The following is a 25,780-nucleotide window of genomic DNA, read 5'->3' as shown; positions in this document are numbered from 1 at the left end:
TTCTAAAGCAAATGAGCATGAACAACTGAAATTCTCTCACTTTTCCTCACCTGTATGTGACACTGGCTAGGAAGGAACAGGTGGGTTTGTGGTCTTCAGGCATGTCAACCCCTCAGATTACTCAGAGTAGCTGCCCTTCCCTTGTGAGGAGAGGAAAATAAGAAAAAATATGGACTTATCCTTCTTTGACAGGTGCAATTTTCCAAGAAAACAGAATTTCCCTATTTTTTTGTTTGACAATTGTGTTGCCCAAGAGCTCTTACATCTTGTTTGTGTATGAAGTTAGTTTCTGTTAGTTTCTGGGTTTTTTTCCTCTAGTATTTTTTCCTAGTAGAACAATTTTTAAAGAGTATTAAAACTGGAAGAGCAAGAGAAGACGGTTCTCTGTGTCAGGAAAAAACTTGAAAGACTAAAGATCAACCACAAAGGGAGATTCAGGAGAGGACATGAGGCATTTTGGAAAGAGTCTGTGTCTAGCTGCAGGGAAAGAAGGCCTTAGGGAAAATGTTGAAGAAGAAATCATAGGGAGACTCTGTGTCCCTCTACCTACAAGCTGTTTGTTTCAGAGTTCCTTCTCCTGGCAACTGTGTTTGGGTGACCTGGGGCTCTTTGGTTTATGAGTGGACACTCATGTATATTTGGGAACAGTGGTGAGCTGACAGTGAATATACCTCTCTTACCTGAAAATCCTTTCTGAAAATATTTTTGGCATCTGGGTGACCCAGCAGCATTAAGTGTATCTTGCTGCTGTCTTGCTTGATTCTATCAGTGCAAATTTTGCCTTCTCGTCAAGACTGCACATGGGTGGCTCTTCCCTATCTCCTGAGTGTGCATGGAGCCAGCGCAAGGGGCATCCTGGCAGCAGAGCACTTGCACAAAATGGGCCGTGGTGCTGGTGGGTTAATGCCCCCCGTTTTTTCAAGCCAAACTGGCTGGCGCAGGATGATGAAGGAGCCAAGCCAATCCTTTATCTTCTAGGATCTATAAAAGGTCTTGCAAACCTTCTGAATTGATGATTTATGATCAGTGCTATGTGGTCTTTATGCAAACTGAAACTGGGAAAAGTATTTTCAGCACTGCTGACCTTCAAAGTTGATGCTTGTCTCTATCATGGTAACAAATTTAATATTCATTCCTGGCTGATTGACAGGTGGTGTTCCTCTGCCTTGTGCAAAGGAGGCTGGTTCTGTACCTTTCCAGTAGTTCTGATATTTCTAGTGACTTGTAAGATCAGAGGAATCCAAGCTAGGTCACCCTTCTAGTTTGGGGTGGAGGCATTGGTGGCTGATAGTCCCACATCGAATGTGTGTAGTCTCTAGTTCAGGTCTGGCTGATTTCACAGGCAAAAGCTAGAACTTAAAAGTTATTGCAGGTGATAGGAGGGCAGATGCCTAAGTAACAGGATATTTCCCCAGATCCAAGGTCTCTGGAACTAGGGCAGGAAAATGCTAAGCAAGGCAACTTTTTTTACAGGAGGAGAGAAAAAATGAAAGAGGTGGGTCTTTGCATGGGTAGAACTCGAATTACAGTAGCAAATCTAATTTTCTGGTATTGCCTTACCTGGACTGTTGTTTAGCTGAGCCAAGATGTGTTCCTCACAGTTTCACGTGCCCAGTTGTCTAGGGACTCTTGGTATCTAATGTTAGGTGAAGTCATTCTGTGAGCATGTATTTACAAACCTTATAGTGTGCCCTGGGTCCCCACTATGGTGTGCTTGAGGGCTATGAAGCTTTTGTTTAAATACCTTTGAGTGAATGGACCTTCCCCTGTGGGGAATATAGTCTTTAAATTCTCTCTCCTTTGAGTTAGAAAAGGTGGGTGTGTAGGGCATTTACAGAAGACCTTCCATACGTGGCTGATCCTTCATATGTATTGTTTTCTAGGGACAAGCTGTTGCTGTGACTTTGTGTAAGACTTGTTCCAAAAGAACTTTGAGGTGTCGTCTTATATATTGAAATAAGCATCTGTCATGTTTCGGATACTGCTTTTCATGCAGGTGGAAAGAGAAGAATAATAAACAGATCCAGGAAATTTTTTTTGCATTACCAGAGCTTACAGATCTATCCAGTCATAGCCAAGCATTCATTCCTAAACCCAAGTCATTTTATTTCAAGAACTTAAAGCTGAGTAATTTGATACGGTTTTAGCTCTGTTAATGTGAGCTGGGTGCCATTTCTTCCTCTCCTCCTCTTCCTGCAAAACTTCAAGGTGTATTTAACAAGAGCACAAACACTTTTCTCTGACTGTTTCAGGAACAGGCCAGTAACACAACTTGGGAGGTGGCAGTGTTGGAATCTCATCAGACATTGGTTTTGATGTAGCACCAAGGTCTGAGCCTCCTTCAGGAGAGCAGTTTCTGCTTGACTGAAATACCTCATTTGCCATGGCCTGTCTACACTGTGATTCACACTGGTGCATAACTTCAAAGTCTCATTACATACTGCTTCAACTAATTTAGGGTATGAGATTCAGTTTGTGTTTTATTAACTGTCCAATTCCCTGCTCTTCTGATTCAACAGTCATTGTGGACTTGAAGTTACGTAGGAAGAAGCTGGTTGTTGCCTTGCCCTTTAGGTCCTGGCAGTAGAGTACATACAGCAAAGCACAGTGTGTGCGCTTGGTATCTCTCTGTTTATAGTTAAACACACATGCGTGTGTGTGCAGGCAGATCTGGTGCCTGTGGCTAACAGTGTCTCAGTGCCTAGAGAAGGCTAACTGTTCTTATTTGATATTTACCCCTCACTAACAACAATTCTTGATATTGCAACTATATAATTTATTCTATTTTCAAGTCCATGTTCCCAGTTTGCCTATTTAAAGCTATAATTTTATGCAGTCACTTGAAAAAGACGTAATGGAATTTCATATTATGTGTTCGGATTACTGTATTTTTCTGTCTCCTCTTACCAAAATCCAAGAACTGTTACCTGTATCTTAGGAGGACTGAGAAAATCAAATTGGAATGTGTGGGAATTGCTGAAACATTTTAAAGTTGGAAGAAAAAAACCAAAACTTAAGAAAAATATCTCAGTTCTTAAAAATACTAAGAGTTAGAAATTCATGGTACTGTTAAATGGGCATGATCTTGCTCTTACAATCCTGACGGCCTGATAACATCTTTTTTTTTTTCCTTCTTTTTTTTTGATGAACATGTGTCCTTGTGTGACCACAGTAAGGACTTGTAGATAGCTGTTCTGTGCCTATTTGTAATTTGTCTTGTCCAGCTGCTTTTTGGTCTGGGAAACCACTGCTTTGTTTATCCTTAAATCCTTTGCAACTCTGCACTTTCATGTGTTGCCAGTCTGACACAATTGCGAATGGAGTTCTGTTAGTCTGCCTGCAGTCATTGGTAATGAACGTCATGAGCCAAGAGCACCTTTACAGAGAACTGGGATGTGTATGAGGAAGAAAGAATTTTTATCTTTTTCCAGAATATCCATTACCACAAAAAAATTATAAAATATTCAAGAAAAAACTGTTTCAGATGTGTTCCACCACTCAAAATTGTTTTGATGAACTTGTTGCTTCCGTCTTCTGAGCTTTGGGGAGAACATGAACATACTTGTCTCCAAATAATAAAAGTTGGTTCTCCTGGAAAGCTGAAGATTTTTAAAGCATCAGATGAACAAGAAATCCTGTTCTTAGAGCTCTGCTGTCTATAGTCATGCAATTAAACACATTTGATCCATCTATTGGGGTTAAGTAGGTTGCACCCTTGGTTTTATAATTGAAATTTCTTGTGTTTAATTGTACACATGACTGCATTTACTTCTGTAGCCTTTGGGTCTGGAAGTTGGAATCACAAGCTGGAGGGGGAGAGTGATCTGTAAGGAGCTCGTCCTGTCCTTGAACGCCCAGAAGCAGGCCAGTAGAATTAATTGTCCTGTTAAAGATTCTATGTAGCTTGATAAACGCAATCGAATGCATAGAGAATTGGAAAGTAGGTAGCTTTTTTCCTCAAAAGGAAGTCATGCCAGCTCTTCTCCTGCATCTATAAGTTGCTGTAAATGATAGCTGAACTACGGCTATGAAAGTTAGCTGAGGCCAGCCACCATGCCTCCACTCACAGCAGAACTGCTTTCTATACTGGTGGTCTTTTTGCAGACTCACTGTAGTCCGTTGGAACTCCACCCTGAAAACGCACTTTTTCTAACCTTTTCTTTAGCTTCACAGTTAATTTTCAGGTTATGTGGTATGCATAGATGCTTCTAGGAGGAGGAAAAAAGTCATTTCATACATTAAACAAAATCAAGAAGTGAAACTACTTTTCTCCAGTGACAAAAATATCTTGTACAGCTAGGCTGATAGGTTGCTTCCCTTTATTCTTTTTGCCATCTTTTTAAGGCTTTTTGTTGCAGGTGAGGAACATGCCAATGGAAAACTTTCTCCTTAGATGATGATGTGGTCAAGAGAGATTCCTTCTTTATCCTCCAATATTTTTCTTTAATAATAATAAAGAAGAGTTCTTCTATATCGCATAGATGTGATAGGAGAAATAACTGTATTGTGCTTTTGGCAGGAAAGAAAAGTAATTTAAAATGAAAAATTGCTTCATTGAGGGCCTTCATTTGATGCCCTGAGCATAGATGAGAGACAAGGAAGAGGAAAAACTGTCCTGTGTTTCCAGGTACTTTGACTCTTACTTGGTGGAGTTGGGTTCCTTTGGATATCTGGGGTTTTAGGATTAGCTCATGCAACTGTTATGTCTAAACTACCCCGGGGGAGGTAATGTATGTGCATCTATACTTCTGTGTAGTCTCTTAAGTGACTTTCTTCTAATTTGGCTAGTTTGTTATACAGTAGATGATCTTGTGAGAAGCTGTCCTACAGCCAAAAGAGGATGTGCTTTTGAGGGGGGTTGGGGGGAGCAGAATAAAGAAGGATTTGCAGCATTTTTGCGATACGCTTTTGTATCGGTGAAATGAAAACCATACATGTATAACAAAAAAATCTGGAGGAGGGCACTATAGGATGACCGCGTTGTCTCAAATAACTGTTGTCAGCTGATTAGACTTGAAGGTTGTAACCTCCGTGCTTTGAATACACCCCTCCTGCTTAATTTCCTAAATTTATTAATGACACACTTCTGACACCTGAGAAGCTTACTCCCTGTTGCATGATGCTGTGTGGTTGTCGTGCTCTGTGGAGGAAATGGTGGATCTCGCCAGCTCTGAAGTCTCCCACTCCTACCATGCCATGTTGCCAAGGGTCCTTGTCAAAAGCGATTAGAAACTCTTCTGTCTCTGGAGATGGACTGGTCCCCAGTCTGGGGAGTGGTGGAGAACAGAAGTAGAACTGGCAGTGTGTAAAGTGCAAACGTTTGCCAGATTGGCAGCTAGCATTCCGCCCCCCCGCCTTGCCCCAGGGTACTGAAGACTTCAGCTATTCTTAATAGCTCTTTGTATGGTTCATAGGCTGTCATAATGCAATTGGTGTCACTGACTGACTAACAATACACACTTTTAAAAATAAAAATGACATCTTCCTCTCTGCCATTTTGAACACTTGTTCATTTCTAGGTGCCTGGGACAAGAGATAAGAACTTGTTCTGACGCTCTTGTGGTGGGAAGGAGATTTCATTGGGCCTCTTTTGAGCATCTCATACTCCCAAGCTCTAATTGCCAAGCTCAGGGTCCTCTGAATGTCAAACTAAATGAGAATTTCATTCCTTAAGGTGCCAAGTAACAGGTTGTGCTGACCTCCCTTAGGCCAGAAACAAAAGTAGGTTAAGTCTCCTCGTTCTGCTGTAGCTGGCTTCATCTTGTGTGTGTGTATTTGCTATGTATGGTAAAAAACAAGTGTGCTTTCTTTGTTTCCAGAACCTGTTTTTTTTTTCCTGTAGCTTCTGAGGAATCAGAGAGCAGAGTCTTTATAAACGAAATTGATGCAGTTCCTGTATCTTTTTCACAACCACAAATTTCATGGACAACTTGCCAGGCATCTGGAGTACCCATGTGGCTGGCGCATACATGCCACAACTTCTTAAGGGGAAGTACTTTTAAACTTTTCTGTATTTGTGGTTGCAGAGTGTTGCAGCATCAAATACCTACGTTTAGTGCTTGTGACTGACCAGCAAAATTCCCACTTACATAGTTTTACAGTCTGCTGCCTGTGTTCATTTCTGCTTCTTGGCTATCTATTCAGAACAAAAGGTGGCAGATTACTTTTTTGGTTTTGTGGCTAATTAGATTTTGTAAAAACAAAGAGTTCATGCTATGCTTGGAAATATGTGAAACCTGTCTCTGCTTGTGAAATGCCTTATAAGCAGCCTGCCAGAAAATGTTCCTTCTCTGCTTCTATGATTGCCCCCGCCATCCCAATCCTGGCTAGGGTTTTGTGCTGGAAATGCCTCTGATAGGTGCAGCTGGGTTAGTGACTTCTAGTAGTATTAGGAGATTCCCTTGGCTTGCCAGGTAGATGATGATGGTGATGAAAAGTGTTGAAGTTCAGAGCCAAGAGCTGGAGTGGCTGGTGCTAAGTGAGATGATTTTAGTAGTCTCCAGTGACTGTGCAATAACTAGGTTTGTTTCAGTTTCCGGTGTGGAATTGCAGCAGTCCCTGACCTGGAAATGCAGATGGGGATGATGGCTTTGGTCTTCACCCAAGAGGAAGAGACCAGCATGACTGACGAGAAAGAGTGCTCCTGCCTGGCACAATTTTTGCATGTCCAGGACCAACAGCTGGGGCTAGAGCCACCCTGCCTGCTGCAGGCTGGTTGCCTCTGGCAGGGTGATGTTCCTGATTCACCTGGGGATGCTGTTGTTCTTTCCGTTATACAGAAGTAACACTAGCAAGATGAGGGGGAGCTGGCTGTCCTCTGACCCCAACTGGCTGCTGCCCAGGAGGGCTGGGCAGTAGGGGCAGGTGGTATTGGCAGCTCCTGGCCACCTGCACGAGGAGAAAGTGTGGAAGCTGCCGGGAGACTTCTCGTGACACTGAAACTCTTCCCCCTCTCCCACCTCTCCTACCTTTTTTTTATATGTATATGTTTGGTTAGCTGCTGACTGACTGAATTCACTAAATAATAAGTAGTCTCCATCATCTGTTGTGTGTAGTCCTGGTTCTGCAGGTGGGGCAAAAGATTTTAGGATCACAGCATAAGCTTAAGTCTGTCCTAAGTAAACCAGAAAGGCTTGGAAGATGGGGAGAACTTGGGTTCCCCTATGTTAACCTGCATTGGCAGCACCACTTTATCTGATGCACAAAATGGTGATCCAAGAGGTATTTGTAAGGGTGTTGTAAAACTGGATTGCGTTAGACCTCTGTACCAAGGCGTTAAATAAGCTTTCCTTAATGAGCCTCTTGTTTCCAATCAGGGCTTAAACTTTTAGTGTTGGTATTGGAAAATGAATACACTAGGATTTCTTTCACTGATGTCAAAAGCTTATTTTGTATTAATGCATTGACTCTTACTGGAATGTCCTCAAGGATACTTGGCTTAATGTTGGTTTCCTCTTGCTGCAAACTTTTATTACTAAATAAATAAGAGTATTTAGTGTAGTTGTAGGCCAGTATAATTCTTCATAGTACATAGCAAAAACATAGTTTAAATTCTGGCTTTGGGTCTTTTAGAAGCTTTGAATAAAACAGCTTTGAATAATACATCACTCCCTGACAAAGTTTGGGGTGTTCTGAAAACCGAACAAGTCGTGTAAATCTGCTTTGCCATGGTGATAGTGGTTAGGGCTGTTGGGAAGGGAGGGAATGGCAAAAGAGACTCTTTAATGCAGTCATTTACTGGACTTATTTTTTCACTTTAGAAAGTGGATTTGCTTACTATTAAAAATATATTTTAAAAAAAGGCTAGGTTGTGGCCAGGCATTGGCTGAGACTGTTCCATGCAGTCTTAAAATAGTTTTGAATTATTTCCCTTACTGCTAAAAATGGATGCTGGCTAGAAACAGATAATACGACTTTGTGACTTACAATAAGTGCCTCCTCCTAAGGTAATTCAGTTGCAGCACATTTAGAATAAATGAAAACATACTGGAGATGCATAACAGGCTTGGAAAACAGGGAAGATCTGATTCTGCTCCCACTGAAGTCTGGCACAGAATCCTATTTACTTCAGTGCATACAGGGATTTAAAGAATTTACAGCCGTATCCCAAATGTTGCAATGGGTTTATCAACCACATGTATTTGATGGAGCAAGGGATCTGTGGAGACACTTAAAAACATGACTGGGAAAAAAATTGTGCTGTTGGCAGGCTTGCAGAAAGACTGAGATTAATGCTTAAGTTAACCTAAGGAACATAAATAACAAACGTTTTCCCTTACCAGCCCTGTGATGGGTGGGAACACAAGCTCGCCAGGACCGAGAGCGCCATGTGACTGACCTAGCAGCAGTGGCTTCAGCTGAATGTAAAGGGAGGTTCATTCAGGGGAAGATCGGAGAAGGCAGAACTCCAGTTGTTTTTTAAAATAAAGCTATTCCCAAAATTTGATGTCCACTCCCTCCCAGCTCTTCTTTTGTATTTAAGGTGGTTGTTGTTGTTTTTGTCCCTACCTATCTGAAGAATCATATCTGTTATTCTTCTGAGTTTTTTTTTTTTTTTTTTTTTCCAATCCTTACTCAGCCATACTTTGGCTGTTATGCAAGCCTGAGAAGACAAGGTATGCTCTTCTTCTGAGGATACATCAGATAAGGGAAATGCTCTTCTCAGCAATAATTCTGGAACGTTTGCAGGACTGATGCACCAGACCATGGCAGAAGGAAGTGTTATGGTGAGCTTAACCCAAAGGCAGCTTTTTGGGCTCTAAAGCTCCTTCTAACTCTGCAAATCCTTCAGGGAGGTGCAGAAAGAAGAGTGAATCTTCAGATTTGCTTGGCTAGGAGTCATCTGCTTTGGGTGTGGAGCAACAGCCCTCAGATTGGAGGCACAGAGCATGTATTGAAGAGGGGTAAGAGCTTCAGCCTAGTTGTCTCTGCACTCTGGCAACTAAGAAATTACAATTTTGTGCTGAGCAAGTTTGCTGCGGATCAAGTACAACATGGTAGGGCTTGGAGCACAGAAGTGATTCTCCTGAGGAAACCTGTTGGGCTGTAGGGATGAGCTGGAGGGAAGGGGAACCTCCTGATGATGTGTGTACTGCAGGAGTCCAGGTGAGCCCCACGTGCAGGGAAGCAGCAGGTTATAGGAGTTAGGAACAGAATAGATCTTTGGAGGAGATAATTTTTATTTTATTTAAGAAATAGCTGGTGTGGACTGTTACAGTAAGGGGACAGTGGGGACTAGGAGGGTGGTGTTCAAGCACTTGTGGGAGGTGTGGAAGGAGGTGAATCCAAGCTGCTGTAGGAAACAGATTAGTCTGAAATGTTTGAGGGCTGCTGGTATGGGGAAACAGTTGCTTAGCTTCCTGCGATGGGCTGGATTAATTTACATCTGTGTTTTAGATCACTGGTTTCAATCATGATTTATATTAGCAGGCAGGAAATCTGATTTAAGTTGACTTACCTTGTTTTGCATCTGTACTTCAGGTACCTTTCTGAAAGCTTTAGTGTAGTCTGTACCACCACAACTACCGTATTCTTTGCTAAGACAAAGAGTTTGTTTTTCTATTTAAACAAATATGCAGTTTACTATTTGCTTTAGTTAATGTATTTTTTCCATTTTCTGTAAAGAATGATGATTGGTGCTTTTCTTATTTGCTTGATTAATTTTTCTCTTGATTTTTATCAGACTAGATTTGGATGGAAATTGGAATCCAATTAATGAAGAAAAACAGCATTTCAAATAACTTTTATTAGTTAAATGTGCTAGATATAGACAAAAAAGGCTTATCAAGCCTGTTTTGTATTTAAAGCATACAGATTTTTGTAAAACAAAGCAAGTATTATCTGATATTCATGAACTGAAGTAATTGTTTCTGATCACCATGCTCTTCAAGAATCTCAGCTTCTCGGAACTAAGAAAGCTCAGTTTCTGGAGCTGCTCGCATGAGCGCATGCTCGCTCTCTCACTATCTCTCCTCTCTTTTTTTTTTAATTCTGAGGAAGAAAGTTCTCTGTCTGAATCCTAGTGCTGTCTAGCTTCAGCAAACTGTGTGCCCCAGCGATTTGAGACCAAAAAGTCGTTCCCCAAATCCATATTCCTCAGGCATGTGCAGGCCTCTTGCCCCACCACCCAGAAATACGTACGTCAAACCAAACTCCACAGGCTGTTCAGTCCACTACTGAACTTTGATTGGGTAGCCTGAAGGAACAGTCATCACTTTTTCTTCCCTTTTTCTCAACTTTATCTTATTTGGATTTCTTTTTAAGGCTAGAGAGAAAACAACAAATTGTTTCTTTCATGTACCTCCCTGCTTTACAGCATGAGGTTTGTTAGACACCTTCCTCTGCTTCACCATGTGACTGAGCTACCTTCTCCAGCCTCAGACTGTTGTGCCTAGGGACTGGTGCATCGGGCTTTGCAGTCCCCTCCCTGGAAGGTGATGGTTGATGATGGTGAGGTTTGGTGTTTTTTTTTTGTTTTTGTTTTTGTTTTTTTTTCCAGTTGTTTTTAGTGGCCCTGCATTTTAAGCCTTCACAGTGGCCCTGAGTCTTAAGGCTTCAGTGAACCTTTGCAGGGCTCATGGGATATACTTTGCCATCCAGCATCTCAAAGGATGCCTTTACGCTTAAAGACAAGTGATGACCAACCTTTCACTATGTTATTTTGTATTAACAAGCGAGAGTTGCTTGTATGTCAACAATGATCCAGTGGGAAGTCCCCAGTAAGGTTGACATGAACTGGTGATAACCCAGGGGCCAATCTTTGTTCAAGTGCAGCAGGGAACAAACCTATGGAGCTATGCTCAGACCCAGGTTGAGTTGAAGGTTGCTGTCTGGCTGCTGCATGGGACAGGAGAGCGCTGTGCCTGTTCTGTTTAATTCTCTGCAGCTGGAGTTACCTTCTGGTCATCCTGCTGAAACCTATGTGATCAAGACAGTTTTGAAACGACCCGCAATTTGCAGCAAGACCTCCGACTCTGACTTTGTAGGAGGGACCAGTACTGAACCCACTGGACAAACATTGCAAAAGAAGTCTTCTGTCTCATGCATCTCTGATTGCACAATTACTCTGTAAGGATGGACATATGGACCACACATCCTGGAGTAATTGGTTTTTACATTTCTCCAAATTTAAAAGGCTTTTTTCTCCTGCTCTTTCAGCTCCCAAGGTTGGTCTCCTCTTGAACAAACTATTTGGTTATATGAGGAGAAATAAACTGGATGGGGAAGAGAAGAAGAGTGCAAGGAATTCTCCATGGACAGGAGACTTTACCATTGTCAAAAAGTAGTTGACCAGATACTACCTCCATTTTCATGACTTAATGAACTTTACAACTTGAGTAACAATTGTATGCTACTTAAACATTTAATCTGAGAAATATTTAAATATGACTGTTGTTAAGGCCCTTAAAATTAAATATAATGATAAAGATCTACATTAAATTAATTATCTTTAAAAGTAAATTTTAAAATTAAAATTAAAATTAAAATTTATATTTAAAATTTAAACAGATTCATCCTTCTCTAAGGAGGCTATGAACCTGGTGAAATGGTATCTTTCCCATAAATATTAGTGATATCTGATACTGCTACATCTCTTCTTAAAGCTCTATAAATTCAACCTGATTATGTATCTTTCTCCATCCTCATGTAGCCTTGAAATACATTCTTTAATATCATTCCTATTTTGCAGAGGGGGCTATGAAGCAAAAAGTTGAACTACAGGATGCTCTTCAGAGTCCATATGGAGAGATACTTTCTCCAGTATATATATATATATTTTTTTTTTTACATTGAAGTATATGTTTAAGCAAGCTTCATTTGGCCTTATTAATTGCAGATTCTGTAGAACTGGAGAAAAATTCCTAAATTTAATGCTTCTAACACATATTTAAGATCTAGGAACCTATTTGTGATATAACTCATCCTGAATATTCCTGGAAAGCTACATGACTTGCAGGGCATGGCACAGAGAAGATGAGAGTTGATTTTCTTCCCTCCTAAGAACTGTAGAAGCTTCTGTAAGATTGGTGGGTGGTGTAATCATTACATTGCATTCTGATGTGTGTGTTCTGGAGGACAGTCTTCCAGTAAATACAAAAGGTTTGGGGGTTTGTTTTGTTACTATGGGTAAAGAGGTAGACAGATAATAAATGGAACTGGTGTTACAATATTCTCTTGAAAGTCTTTGCTAGAAGAAAAAAAAGGGGGGGACTGGTCATCTAGATGTGTTTGCTTTAAAGCCAATCAAGCAATACTATTTTGAGTAGTTAAAGTCAGCATGGGTAAGAAAATGGAAGTACTACTTCTGAATCCTTTGCTACGTTTTGCTGGGGATGGATTTGATTGTACCTGTGTGCTGACGTACTGCTGCAGGCAAGAACTCGAAAAGCGCCAATGGATGTTCGTTCAGTATTGACAGAGTCTCCCCCGTTCCCAAACGATAGCGTTTCTCTCTACTACATCAACATGGAGCTTAAATGTTTAAGGTGCCTTATTCCAAGAAAAGGTGTGTGTTCTGTTTTTTTGAAAGAAGTCTTAATGTATCAACGAGTGAAATTTCTGAGGAGGGAAAGGAGGGAGAGAGATGACAGTGAGCGGACTGTACGCTTGGAAGGACATGCGAGTGTCTTCTGCCTTTAGTTGCCCATGTTTCATGTGTAACGGGTGAAGCAGCAGAAAGGAATTTCAGCGGTGAACTGAATCTAGCCAAGAAAGCTGCTCGAAATCAAGCTTTGGGAAGGAGAAGGAAAAGCTGTGCTGCAGGCAGATGGGCAACAGAGGGAAGACAGGAAATATCTGCAAACAGAAGTAATGAAGTCTGATCCATTCGTGTGGTAGAGAAGTGTGTCTGGAGGTGGTTTTAGGTAGAAGCTGTGTAAATTCTTGAAAACCAAGTCATGTGGTTGACTTACAGCAATGTTGTATGAATTAACTCAAAGCTTAGCTGGAGGAGAGCAGTTGAGGTTGTGTATAGGAGGGGAGAAAGCAGCAGTGGAGCTCTGCATGAGCCGGAGCGCATGGCCGGAGGTAGCGGCCACCGAGGCAAGCGAGCCGGGGCGGCTCAGCCCGTGGCGTCAGGTAGGAAAGCCGCGTTGCCTCCTCGCTGGGCGCCGTTGGTGTGGGTCCTTGGAGCAAAACTGGAACAAGCAAATGTCTCGTGAATTTGTATCCGTTCAGAAGCAGTCACTTCAGAAGTGACCTTACCACAAGCAATAAGGTCGCTGAGCATCTTCAGTAATGTCTCCAAATAACTGGATATATGGCTGGATTCATGATGAAAGTGTAAAAGGACTTACTATAAGTACACTCACAGGGTGTTTGCTACAAGAGGAGAAAATGACTAATCTTCTGCAAAGTGGTTTAACACATATACTGCAGTGACTAGTATCTTTTATTACAAATACGCAGTTTCAGGGTGTAGTTTGGGGATTATTTTAAACTGATCCGTAGGCAGATTAAACGGAGTGTTCCCACCTTTTCCCATACCCCGATCTAATTGCTCTTGCTTTCCATCTTCTTGCAGGGCTGCCATTTGCATGGCTCTGTGGTTAGTCAGGTCAGGCACCTGCTCCCTGCATGGAAAATCAGCTGGAGTTACAATCCTGCTGGCTCTGAAGTGCCCAAAAGGAGCAGGGAGGCTGGATCCTGGGGGGGCTGGGACCCGTGTCCAGGGAAAACGTGGACATAAGTTGGCAAAAACCTCAGAGTATCCTGTTGCCTTGTATGCAGGGTAGCTGTTGCGATCACCTAAGGTGACTGGCAGAATGTGTTTCTATTTTAAATATCCTGTTTTGGGATTTCTTCACCTGGTCCATGGATTAGTGCCTGGAATTTTTTTCCCTGAGGTTATAGTTACCTTACATTCAACAAAAACAAAGTGGTAAAACTTGTAAATAAGCATTTTGCTCTGATGTGTTTATGGTTAATGCCATGGGACTTTGCTTCCTCTTGAAAGAAGTTGCTGAAATTTAAAAGTAAAAATAAGTTTAAATGGCTTTTTTTTAGGTTTGCAGCTGCTTTTTGCTGTGTGTTGCATATAGATTTTTTTTTTTTTTAAGAATATCCCAGAAAAAAAACACTTCAGTGAGCATATGTGGGCCTGTATCCCCACCAAAACACATCAGAGAACAAAGCTAAATGAGTATAGTGATTTCCATGTGCTCTGTTCAGTGGTACTCCCTGGTACGCTCTTCTCAGCTGACACAGATATAGTGCCTGTAGCTGTGTGCTTTTTGAGATGCCTTTGTAGGAAAAGGAGTTGTTGGCCTTGTATTGCTGAGGATGAATGAAATCAATTTTGAAAATACATAAGCATAGCTACATAGAGGAAAAAGGTTTTAAAGGCGATCTTAAATGCCTCCTAGATCCAAGAAGGTCTTGTGTGAAACGCTTTTGAGAAGTGATCTTGATGTAAATGGTACTGTGGTGCAGTGGGTGCTGTGTTAGTCCAAGAGAAGCTCTTTGGAAGCTGCTTCCAAGGCTGGTAAAATGGTTATGGTTTATCTCGGTGTAAGTAACCCTGTGCTTAGATCATTGCTACCCAGCACATCAAGAGGATCTTAAGTGCTATACTGCATTCTCCAGCTGGGGTGTCTGGTTGAAAGTAATAGAAAACGGCGGTGATGCCTGATATCCACTGGGCTCAATATCAGGGTCCTCTTACTTTCAAAAACTCTTAATCCTACATTTAATTTACTAGCCTGTTTTAGGCTTGCTGCCAAGAATCCAACTGTTACATAATATTACACAAGAGGAATCGTTGGCAATTTTCAGGCTGGCTATCATTCCAGATCACTCCCACACAAAGGAAACTATAACATCTATGTCACTCTCAAGCTTTCTGCGAAGTTCTCCGCACAGCCTACTATTAAAAAGTAACTAGGAAAGCTGGAAATTAGTTTACCTACTTAAGCTGTAGCCCCTTCACTTGTAGCAGTCTCATCTGCCGAGTCTTGCATGTGGAAAAGCTTTGAGGTAGTGACAGGTAAGAATGAATTTCTCTTGAAGAAGCAACAGCTCAATTGTTTTTAAACTCTCAGCATTAAAATTGCAACTATTTGATAAAAGATACAAGAATCCTCTTTTGGCTCAAATTTTCCTCTCATGTTATGTGAATTTCATGATTTTTCAGAAAAAGCCAGACCTTTAATATTCGGACTTCACAGGGCATCCTAAGATTTCCCCCTCATTTCCATGCATGCTTGTTCCATACCAGTTTTCCTGTCAGTCTGATTCATAACGTTCAAAAACATTCACTGCATATTTCCTTCTTCCCCACAGCAACAGCCCGAGTCTGAGACTGTTCATCTGTTCATCCCAGCCTTGGCAGTTGGAGCTATTATTGGCAAGCAGGGACAGCACATCAAACAACTTTCTCGTTTTGCAGGCGCATCTATTAAGGTATTATTACACTGACTAACTTTCTGTATATTTTATGTGACACTTTCAGTAAATTTGCACAAGCAGGATTTTTGTGAACGTCCTCCTCCACTCTCTGCTTAGAATGTGATGTGATAAATGATACGTTTGTTTATAAATCGTCTTTTAATCTTCCTCGAGACAAGATAATTATAGAAGCATGTTTTCAAATGTCTTCTGAGGTGTGAAATATAAGCTGCAAAGAAAACTACTTTAGTGATCTCAATTTCTTAGAAACAGACTTAAGTCTCAATGATGCAATGGTTAAGGGCTTTCATCTTGCATTTGGTGAAGTGAAAATTGGCTAGTGAGTTCCCCTTCTAAAAACAAATGCGAGGCAAAGTCTTTTCCTACGGGGATCTGTCTTGCTCCGTTTCAAATGGGTGAATTTGAGATATTAAGCTCTGGCTCCACTCTGAGGTACTTTCTATTTTAAAATCACTCATATATTCTCAGTTCCTGAGTAGGTCTTTTCTGTAACATCACATTTATCTCAGCACCATGGTTTAACATCGAACAGCTTATTTAGCTGGTTTGAGGTAGGTAGTCAACGCACGTTTAGATGAGAACAAGGTGGTTTGCAGCAGATGAACTAAAAGAAAATAAGTTTAAGTTCAGTCTTTCTTGGTAAAATTGCTCCTTGGTGAATTTGCTCCTTAGCTGTGTGTAGGGGTTAACCAGTGTGATTATCTCCTTGGCTTAAGGCAGGCCTTGGGTTCCTGTTGGTAATGCCATGGTAAGTGCAAAGAAGGAGTGCTTTTCCAGAGCCTTGGGCTCGATTCCATCCTTTATTAAGCAATACATTAAGTAATTGAGTTACACAGCACAGAGGGTTTACGGTGGTAGAGCGCTAGGATGATATTTTTAGTGGAAGGAATGGAAGGAAGTGCTAGGTGTTGGTGTGGGTGTGTGGATGTGGTAGTAGTGGTGACTGTGGGTGTGTTTTTTTAATGAAATCTTTGTTGTACTGGAGTGTGCATTCCAGAGGTCATACCTATAGATTAGGTAGCATAGGAAAGGTACTGCTAGGCTGAGAGAGAAATGTGAAGTAACCTGGACCTCTGAGAATCAGTCCAAACTAGTTCTTTAGTTAGTCCTTGGAGGACATTTTAGTGGAAAGGTAGTTGCTCGTGTTTCTCATGCATCTGGCTAACACTGACCACAGGCTTCCTATGCTGACTGGCACCCCTGAACCTGACACGTACAACATTTCTGTATTAATTGAAATTCAGTTAATAGTTTGTTAAAGCTCTGGTCATCTTTAGGAAGAAAGCAAAGACTTTTGCGGAAGTAGTATTAAATCTTAACAGAACTGTGCAGATATAGGGTATACTTACTAAATAGTGAAACTGCAGATTTCATGTCACATATCAATTAGAATAAAAATTTAATTTAAACTATAATCTGACCCAACAACATGCACAAAAGCGGTCTGCTTTTGTCTGAGAATAAATGTTTCATGTGACAGTTGGTTCAAACTTACTTAAAACTTCTAAATGTCCTTCATGTTGACCACCTGTCCTTCAAGCGAACTTTACTGTAACTTCTGAGCAAAATAATAAATTATGAATCATTAAGGAATCAGTATTTTTAGCTAAAAGTTGGAGGGAGTGCTGCCTGGATCACTTTCATCTTGCCAAACTAGTAATCATACTTTCCGCTGTATATTTTAAGAAGTAAGTCTCCCTTCATGGCTTTCTGAGCTTGTTTTAAGTTGTGTATAAGATGGTTGCATGTGAAAACATTTTATGTCCATATGCATTTTTCTTTGTGCCTGTGCTGAGCTTTGTGGATCTGAGGAAACTGGGTTAGTCATAAAATAAGACTAAAATTGCAGCTTGGTAGAGGTCCTACATAAGGCTGTGATGTCCAGCTCGTGGCTTCTGAGCTGCATGTGGCTGCTGATGATTTGAGATGGGTTCCTGTGCTGGGTTTGTTGCTTGGCAGTGCAGGTTTGGCAGGAATTTCAAGTAGGTGAAGTGATTTGGCCAAGGAGCTCTGAGGCAGAGGTTTGTGGACTGCATGCCCAGCTCATACCAAGGTGCTGGCACCCGCAGGGAACCACTGGGCTTTCCTGCTGGTAAATGATGGTTGGAGCACCTCTTTCTGTCTCTGAAGGAGTTGGTATGAGTGCTACAGGTTTTGGGTATTTTAATGGTTCCATTCTCAGAGTATGGAAGAATAATTGTTTTCTAGTTAGCAATGTAAATTTATTTCTCTCATAAGTTAAAAATTCACCACTTAGGTAATATTTGTGTGTATATAACCTCTGTTTCAAAGAGCAGATAGACTAAATTAGCACTGAGGTTTCTTAAATTGCTCCTTCAGCTATCAAAAGGTTACTGTCGGCAGTGCATGTTTCTTTCATAGCCATCAGCTATGTTTTACTCCAGCTGTTGAGAAGAGAACAGGATGTGCTAAGATAAAAGCAAAGCAAGAAATGGCCCAGAACACTTATATTTCTGCAAGAAACAAAGATGCAATGAAGACTTAATGGAAATTTTTTCCTAAAATTTCAATAAAAGAGCAGGTATTCACAAAGAAAACGTGACTGAGAGACAAACCGCAACGTTCATTGTACTCAAATAGAAATTATCAGGCTGAGCTCTGTTCGGTCAGCTGACTGCAAGTGTCCCTTTAAATTTTGCACCTCTAAAATATTTGTATGTTCCAAATAATGAATGGATTAAGTCTTTTCTTGCTCTTACTGCAACATTGTATTTTGTTATTTTAGTAAATGTACTATTGTAAAATGAATGTCTCCTTATATAAAGCAAATTAGAAAACAGAAATCATATGAAAAATAAATATGCAGAGCAAATAACTGGTATCCTAAGGTGGAGAATGCACTATACACAATATGAATAATTATATGAACTTTGGTTAGCAAAATTCTATAGTGGCAGTGATACATGGTGACTGGTAATTTGTCTGAAATAAACTACAGCTGTTAAATATGAAAAACATCCCTATGCCAACAGCCAAGATGAAATACTGTAGTGTTTAATATATTGCTTGTTCATCAGTGACTATGTAATACTAGATGCAACAATGGAAATGTCAGTTGTGATAAACAAAAGATTCATACAGAATGTCAGAGGCTAGTGTGAATTATTTAATGGCACTGGAGTCTGAGAACAACACCCACAGAAATCTTACTTTTGTGGTGACATGAACTGCCAGAGACCCTACAGGCGTCTCTGTTTCAACTGCGGTGGAGCTTAATTTTTATTTGGGACGCACAAATGTCTGTAGATACAAAGCAACTGGAAACTGCGAAGTTGTTGTCCAGTGTGGACAAATATTTTGAATATGATTAGTTACAATAGTAAAGTGACCTTCTGCTTTCAGGGAGACAGATGCAAACTTTGGCTAATGGGCACATGCTTGTTAGAAAGACTTTGAGTTAGTGGATGAGGATAAAAGTTTCTGTCTATTAAGCAGACTTGTTTGAAAGCTACGTGTCTTGCATCATTTATAGCCACACGAAAATTGCTGTGGGACTTTGCCATCTGCAGATGAGTAACTGTGCCTTTAATTTTCAGAAGAAAACTTGCTTATGATTTACCCCATTTCTACGTATTATAGCTAATTAATGCACTTTAAAGAGAACAAACTCATCATGACTGAAGTGTAATGCTACTGCTATAGTGAATAATTTTTCACTCTTAAACAGAATGTGAGACTGAAATGGGGAGGAGGTGACTTTAAACTATTCCTCCAAAAAAAGCTACCGAGAGCTATGTTTATCTGTTCCAGATTGCCCCTGCTGAAGGACCAGATGCCAAGCTGAGAATGGTTATCATCACTGGACCTCCAGAAGCTCAGTTCAAGGTAAAATATATAAAAACTTGTCAGTCTGTAGTGGCCTTTCGGTTATAAGGGGCTCTAGTGAAAATGAAATACTTGGTTCTAAGTACTTTTTTAGACAGAGTTTTAGTAGATACTTGATTTTTGCTTTCCTTCTGCCCAAAGGAATCTCGTATGAATAGATGAGTAGTACAATATCATCAGAGGCCATTTCCTTAAAGTTGGTGGGAGTTTTATGTAAGGTAGAATCAAATCTAGCATGAAAATGTAACCATATTGCGTTCCTCATTTTCCCTGCAGCCTATGAGCATAATAGTTCAGTCTTTCTAGCCTGTCTTAATGTAAGCAAAATTTGAGTCCATTTAATTGAAATAACAAAGCTGACAAGATGAAAGACTGAGTCTCCCCAGGTTACTGTTGTGTCCCAGACGGAAAATGCTTTTTGGGTAGCTCTGCAGATAACTGTAAGGCTTCTTATAGTATTTCCACTCCAATTACATGGAGGTACTCCGACCTGATTATCCTGTTTTTTGTTCAAATCAAGTTGTGGAGTGGCCTTCTGCCTTAAGTGCTAAGGGATTAATTACCTCAAAAAGAGTTGATCATTTTAGGAGTAATACAGATGGTTCAGTGCAGCAGCCTAGTTTCCTCATAGATGAGGCCCAAAGCAGGTAGGAAGTCACTTGAGAGTTCACCTCCTGGTATTGCCTGTTCTTGTTTTCATAGCTTTGTATTTTTTGCTTCAGTGCATCTTCTAATGCAGTTGTAGAAGGTGTAGAAGCTTCAGGGATATCTAGAATCAGTTTCATGAATTTCTTTAGGAGATCTGGAGAAGTATCAGGACAGGTATACTGCAGTAGTAATAGCGATCTAGATGAATTTGGGATTATTGCTCATTTTGAAGTCTTACCATATTGATTTGAAAAGCTATTGAGTGTAAAGTGTAATTTAGAAGCTCTACTTGCTCGAGGTTTTTGCTTGTTTGTGCCCCTCCACATTGATGAGCTGATGTCTGATTCACGTTGGTGGTAGCTGCAGTGGCTGCACCCCTTTCATCTGCAGCTGCAGTAGCCTGAGGAAGTTGTGGTGCAGGACTCCCTACTAGCAAGGGAACTGGAAGAAGGTGGAGATTATGCCACTGCTTACAGCTTTGACTGTAAGCTCTGCAGAGTTTAGGCGTGACCCATGACACTGATATTTGGAGAGGATCGTGTTGCCTCAGAGCTGGGACACGTGCAGCGGAAGTGCAATGCAGTGTAGACAGCATATTTCAGCTGCTGTTCACAGTAAAGGAGGTACAACCCATTTGAGTTGCATTTCTTTGTCATTCAAGACCTTCTAAAGAGCTGAAAGATCATAGGTCTATTTCCAACACTCCAAACCTTTTTAAAAACAACGCACCACCTTGCTTTGTAATCCAGCAGTGATGCAGTACCTCTCCAACTGAGCCCCACAGCCTGAGCAGTTTGTCAGAGGTGTTATGTGCATGAGATGTTTGGAGATGAAAATGGCTGTGCAATTTTATTTTGTAACAAATTTGGAAATAGTTTCAGTCCAGCTCAAGACCATGGTTTGAAGAAGCATCTTATCTGCTCTTGGCAAACCCTTTTGAATGTACTTCTGGAGCAGAACACCACTGGTCCTAGAGCTGTTGACGGTGCCAGCATGCAGTATTTGTACTGAACTTTTTGGATGGTCCTTTGCCTCACTGGAAAGAGACAACTTTTCTCCTCTGTGACAGGGTAATAGCTTCCTCCCACTGCCTGCAGTATCCCACCACCTAGGTCAAAGCCATGCACTGAGGATTTGCATACTATTCAGGTGGAGTCTTACTTAAAGTACAGAGTACTTTCAGCTCCAAGATCACAAAATGTCTTCAGTCTTTGTCCATTCTAGGGTAGTATAAGCTTGTGTGAGCTTGAGGGAATGAGGAAAGGTTGAGGTAAAATAAGCTGCTACTAGCTATTGTATCATGTTATCTTTTTGGACTTTCCATGTTGCACTGCAGCAGTGCCATGCGAGAAGGTTGCGTTTAGGGTGCATGCAGTGACAGGGTCGGCGAGTGTGTGATTTAAACAAGGCAATGAAGTCTCTGAACTGGGAAAAATTCTGTGGTCATAGGTTTATACTCTTTGTAGAGCATCTCTTCTCAGTGTCACAATGGAGTTGTTCTTTTGATATGACTAAGATATGCAAAGAGTAGAAGATCTGGTGTATCATTTCTTAAGAATTTGTTGATGAATTGGCAGGAAAGAAAATCTTTTTTTAAGGCGGGGGATGCAGAGGGGAGGAGGAGGCATATCAGTGAGATTCAGCAGCTGGTCTCTGTGGACATTCTTCTTGCTCCCTGGCACTTGTATGTTCCCCCCACTCAGAACAGGGAGCTGCCCCTGTTTAAGTAACATTTGTTCCCCAGGTGCCATTTGGATCTATGCAGATTTAATTTTCGACCTTGGAAAACTGAGCAAGCCCTGACTTTTTTTTTAAAACAAAATGTTGTAACTGAGTATAAAAGTATGCAGTTTGTTGTAAATGAAGTCTTCATTTCATGACTTATTTTAGCATCCTAAAATATACACGTACATACATATACATACGTATACATGTATACGTGTATATTTTTTTGAACCAATTAAATGCATTCTGTGCTGCTAATGGTAATAAAAACACAATTCAGCCGCACAGTTCTCTCTACCACTCTTTACCTCTACAGAGATGTAACGATTTATTTTAAAAGCAGTATTTCACTGAAAAACAGAATAATAATAATCTCTGAATTGTTCCTTGGTAACTTTGTAGTTGATACAAAGACTTTTAGAAACTTAACTATTGTATTTATTGAGGAAAACTTTTTATCGGGGTTGTATACTGGAGTTCTTATTTCTGTGGAATTTTTTAAAGTTAACTAGATTTCAGTAAGCACACTGTTCAACTGAAAATATTTTTTTGCAGGCTCAAGGGAGAATCTATGGAAAACTTAAAGAAGAAAATTTCTTTGGACCTAAAGAAGAAGTGAAACTTGAGGCTCATATAAAAGTGCCATCCTATGCTGCTGGTAGAGTTATTGGTAAAGGAGGCAAAACAGTAAGTAGTTGAAGTAAAACTTTTCGTGTTATTCAGTTATGTTTCCTATTTAGGTGTGTATATACACCTATAAAGATTAATTATTTAGCTAATTAGGTGCTAATCCTGTGAAGTTCTTTTAAAGCTGATGCTATTTTCTTAATTGTAAATGTTAATTTTTCCTTCATATTAGCCCCAAATTAATAGGAGCCAATCTCATAGAATGCTTTATTTCATAAAAAGAAATTGTCTAATGAAAATAGGTAATACCAATCAGATCTGCAGAGCCTCTTTAATAGAAATTTAGTTCTTCCATTTAGAATTAATACATTTCTACTTCAGACCTATTTCTGTGAACCATGTGACAGTTTTTGCAGAGATTTCATTAATCTCACTTGATTAAAAATACACTCAAGGTGACATTACTGGCCAAAACTGAGTGAAAGCGTAAGTTCTGAATAAATGGTAGAATATCGTATTTTGGATGTTTTCGGCCTCTTCAGACCTCAATATACAACCAAAAGTAAAATTGCTTTAAGTGATGACATCCATTCGCTGAGCTTGCTGCATAGGATAACATCACTGAGATTTTCAGTCCTGCAAGTGTGCTGGTTCTCCTTTAGTATTTTCATATGCTTTTTAAGTCAAGAGCTAGCCGATACTAAATGAGAAAAAGTCCCAACTTTATCTGTATCTAACAACATGACAATTGATAGGCTGCTGAAAATAATTTGGATGCTTCTCATTCTTTTGAGTTCTCTATCTTACAGAGGCTTTTTGAGGAAAAACTTATAAACATTTAACAATTTTTTCTTCTCTACATTATACATGACACGAGTTTTCTGACCTTAAACTTGTAAACTCAACTGTAAACACTGTCTAACTGTGGCATCTATCTGTTTTTTTAAGTGATGTATTTAACACCTTCTGTGTGTTGCATTTAGTGTCTTTGAAGCACTTTTACAAACTGGGGAACTCGGTGCTAATTTATGTTAGCAAGACAAGCATCTCATCTTGCAAAGTACACTGCTAGATGAGGATGGTTTCTGTTGTGTGTGTCAGTATGTGGGTGTGTGGGTTTGTTCTTTGTTTTTTTTTTTTTTTTTGAGGATGCTGTTTCTGTGCTCAGCAGCTCTTGATCTTGGAGGCTTTTTTGTTGTGGGATTTTTGTTTCTTTAAATTACTTCATTTTTCTGATTTCTTTTGTCTATTTATAGGTAAATGAGCTTCAGAACTTGACAAGTGCAGAAGTTGTAGTCCCTCGTGACCAGACACCTGATGAAAATGATCAGGTGGTTGTGAAAATAACTGGTCACTTCTATGCATGCCAGGTAGGAGGGGCTGGAATAATTTTTTATTTTTTATTTTATTTTTTTATTACCTTGATGTTTCCATGACCTGTGTTTTATATCCACTTCCAGAGGCAAGGAGTAGAAGGCCTGTACTCAGGGTATGGAAAGTGCTGCTTGTCAGGGTTCTGTAATTGTCTTGTTGAAATAAACTTTCCTCATACCTATGAGAAAGACTTCTAGCAATATTGCACTCATGTATAAAACAAACTTTTTTGCATATCTTCTTGTCAGTGTGTTTAGGCTTTGGGAGATGTGGACAAAGTGTGTATATCTGTGGATTTCTTCACAAATACTATGAGATGGCCTATGCCTCTTATCATCTGAATTGCAGTCTAGTCAAACTTGGGTTTTCTTTTTCTTTGAAAGTTGTAACAGGGCCAATCTGCTGATTTAGTATCTTAGGAAAAGGATCACGAGATTCCTTCCCCTACTTAATTTTTAGTTCAAATTGATTCCTTTGTTGTTCTACTACAGGTGACTTGTAGTTCAGAAATGAGACTTGAGTGCAGATACATGCTGCAAGACAATCTTCTGGATTCTCCAGTGTGTCAGCTGCCAAATAGAAGAGTAGTTCTGATAAAATATTAGCATGTCCAGAGGCATAAAATGGAGTTAGCCTAAAATGTCCATTAGTCAGGCTTCAATTAGTCTTAATCTTAGTAGTCATCTTCCTATGTTCATGATCTCTGTGTTTTAGATGGGGAAAACTAACCACGCAGGTAGTTACGGTAGGTGGAAAAACATGAAAAGTTAAAAACTGTCACGCATTAGCACTAACCCAAGTGATGGGTCATCTGTTTCTACTATCTGTTGATAGTAGAAAAAATAGTTACTCCAGATCCCTTATATCCCAGGAGCATCTATGAAGTCTTTTGTAAATAGCAGTAACTGCAGCATGGCAACATCATGGACTGTTTCTTTTCCTTTGTATCCTTCAGCTTGCTCAGAGAAAAATTCAGGAAATACTGGCTCAGGTAAGAAGGCAGCAGCAACAGCAAAAAACATTGCAAAGTGGACAGCCTCAGCCAAGACGAAAATAAAGGTTTAGGAAATGGCCCGTCAGAGACAGATGCCAGACCAAAGACAGACTGTGCAACAGAGAGACGGGTGGCGAGCGCCCGTTGAAGTTATATGCAGAAGATCCACCAAGCCAATCACCTGTTCGAGGACCAGGCAACCGTTGAACGCTGTCTCTGAGAATGTATTCTTTAGGCTCTCTCAAACTTTTGAAACCCAGCTTTAAAATAAGGACCCCTTCACTTCCCTTTTGTTCTATTCTCACAATTTAACATAAACTTGTTAGTCTTTTTTATTGTTCTTATTATTCCCCAACAATTTTAGAACTTGGTTTAATGAAGCTTTCTCTTCTGAGTTCACTGGTTTAAAACAAACAAAAAAAAAGGCATTGCTCTTATAGGTCCAGTTATTTAAAAAAAAAAAAAAAAAAACGAAACATTTGGAGGGTGGGATCATGGGTGGGCTAGGGTTAGAGCAAGGGTATTGCCAAGAGTTTAAGTGTTAGTCCCAGTGTTGAAACAAGTGGCATTTTTTAAAAAGAATTTGGTTGCATTTTTACATAACACTGCCATGAATAACCTAAGGGAAGTGTTGAATGGTGTTGGCCAGGGCATAAAAAGATAAATATGCATTTTACTAAACTACCTCAGGCATTTAGTACCTCAATGAGAAATTGTTCCTTTTTTGCTTTTTTTTTCCTTTTTTTCTTTTTTTTCTTTTTTTTTTTTGGTATTTTGTATACTTTATAAAGCTAATAGTTCTTGAGCATTTTATTTTTTTAAAAAAAAAACTAAAATTAGATCAGCCACCAGCCAGGAGTACTACAGGCTTATCGGGAAAAAATATAGTAGAGCACTTCTAGCTGCTGGCTGATGGGAGTAAGGTGGATATAAGAAACATAGCCTCAGATTTTCTGAGGGCTTCCACACCATCATTTGTTTAAAAAAAAATTCAGTGAATGTTCAAAAGATAGTGAATGATGCCAACATTCTGATAGCAGCAATGCCGTTTAGTTTTCTTTTAAGATGGGATGAAAAAGTTTGTGACGGTACTTTTTTGGGAACAGGACAAGGAAGTGATGGCAAGAGGCTGGGGTCGGGGGAAAAATTTAGAAGGCTGCA

General features: G+C 40.1%; 1 protein-coding gene across 1 annotated transcript in view; it reads left to right on the top strand.

The window, feature by feature from the left end:
• IGF2BP3 (insulin like growth factor 2 mRNA binding protein 3) overlaps positions 1 to 24,965 on the top strand; it is a 116,309-nt gene extending 91,344 nt beyond the window's left edge. The window contains exons 10-14 of the mRNA XM_062567807.1: positions 15,280 to 15,399; positions 19,177 to 19,251; positions 22,180 to 22,311; positions 23,508 to 23,621; positions 24,581 to 24,965. Of these exons, the coding sequence (XP_062423791.1) occupies positions 15,280 to 15,399; positions 19,177 to 19,251; positions 22,180 to 22,311; positions 23,508 to 23,621; positions 24,581 to 24,682 (543 nt within the window). The 3' untranslated portion in view covers positions 24,683 to 24,965. The remainder of the gene's footprint in view (positions 1 to 15,279; positions 15,400 to 19,176; positions 19,252 to 22,179; positions 22,312 to 23,507; positions 23,622 to 24,580) is intronic.
• Positions 24,966 to 25,780: the final 815 nt, after the last annotated feature.

The sequence above is a fragment of the Rhea pennata genome, chromosome 2, assembly GCF_028389875.1.
Source record: "Rhea pennata isolate bPtePen1 chromosome 2, bPtePen1.pri, whole genome shotgun sequence".
NCBI lineage: Eukaryota > Metazoa > Chordata > Aves > Rheiformes > Rheidae > Rhea > Rhea pennata.
This window is presented reverse-complemented; position numbering and strand designations above follow the sequence as displayed.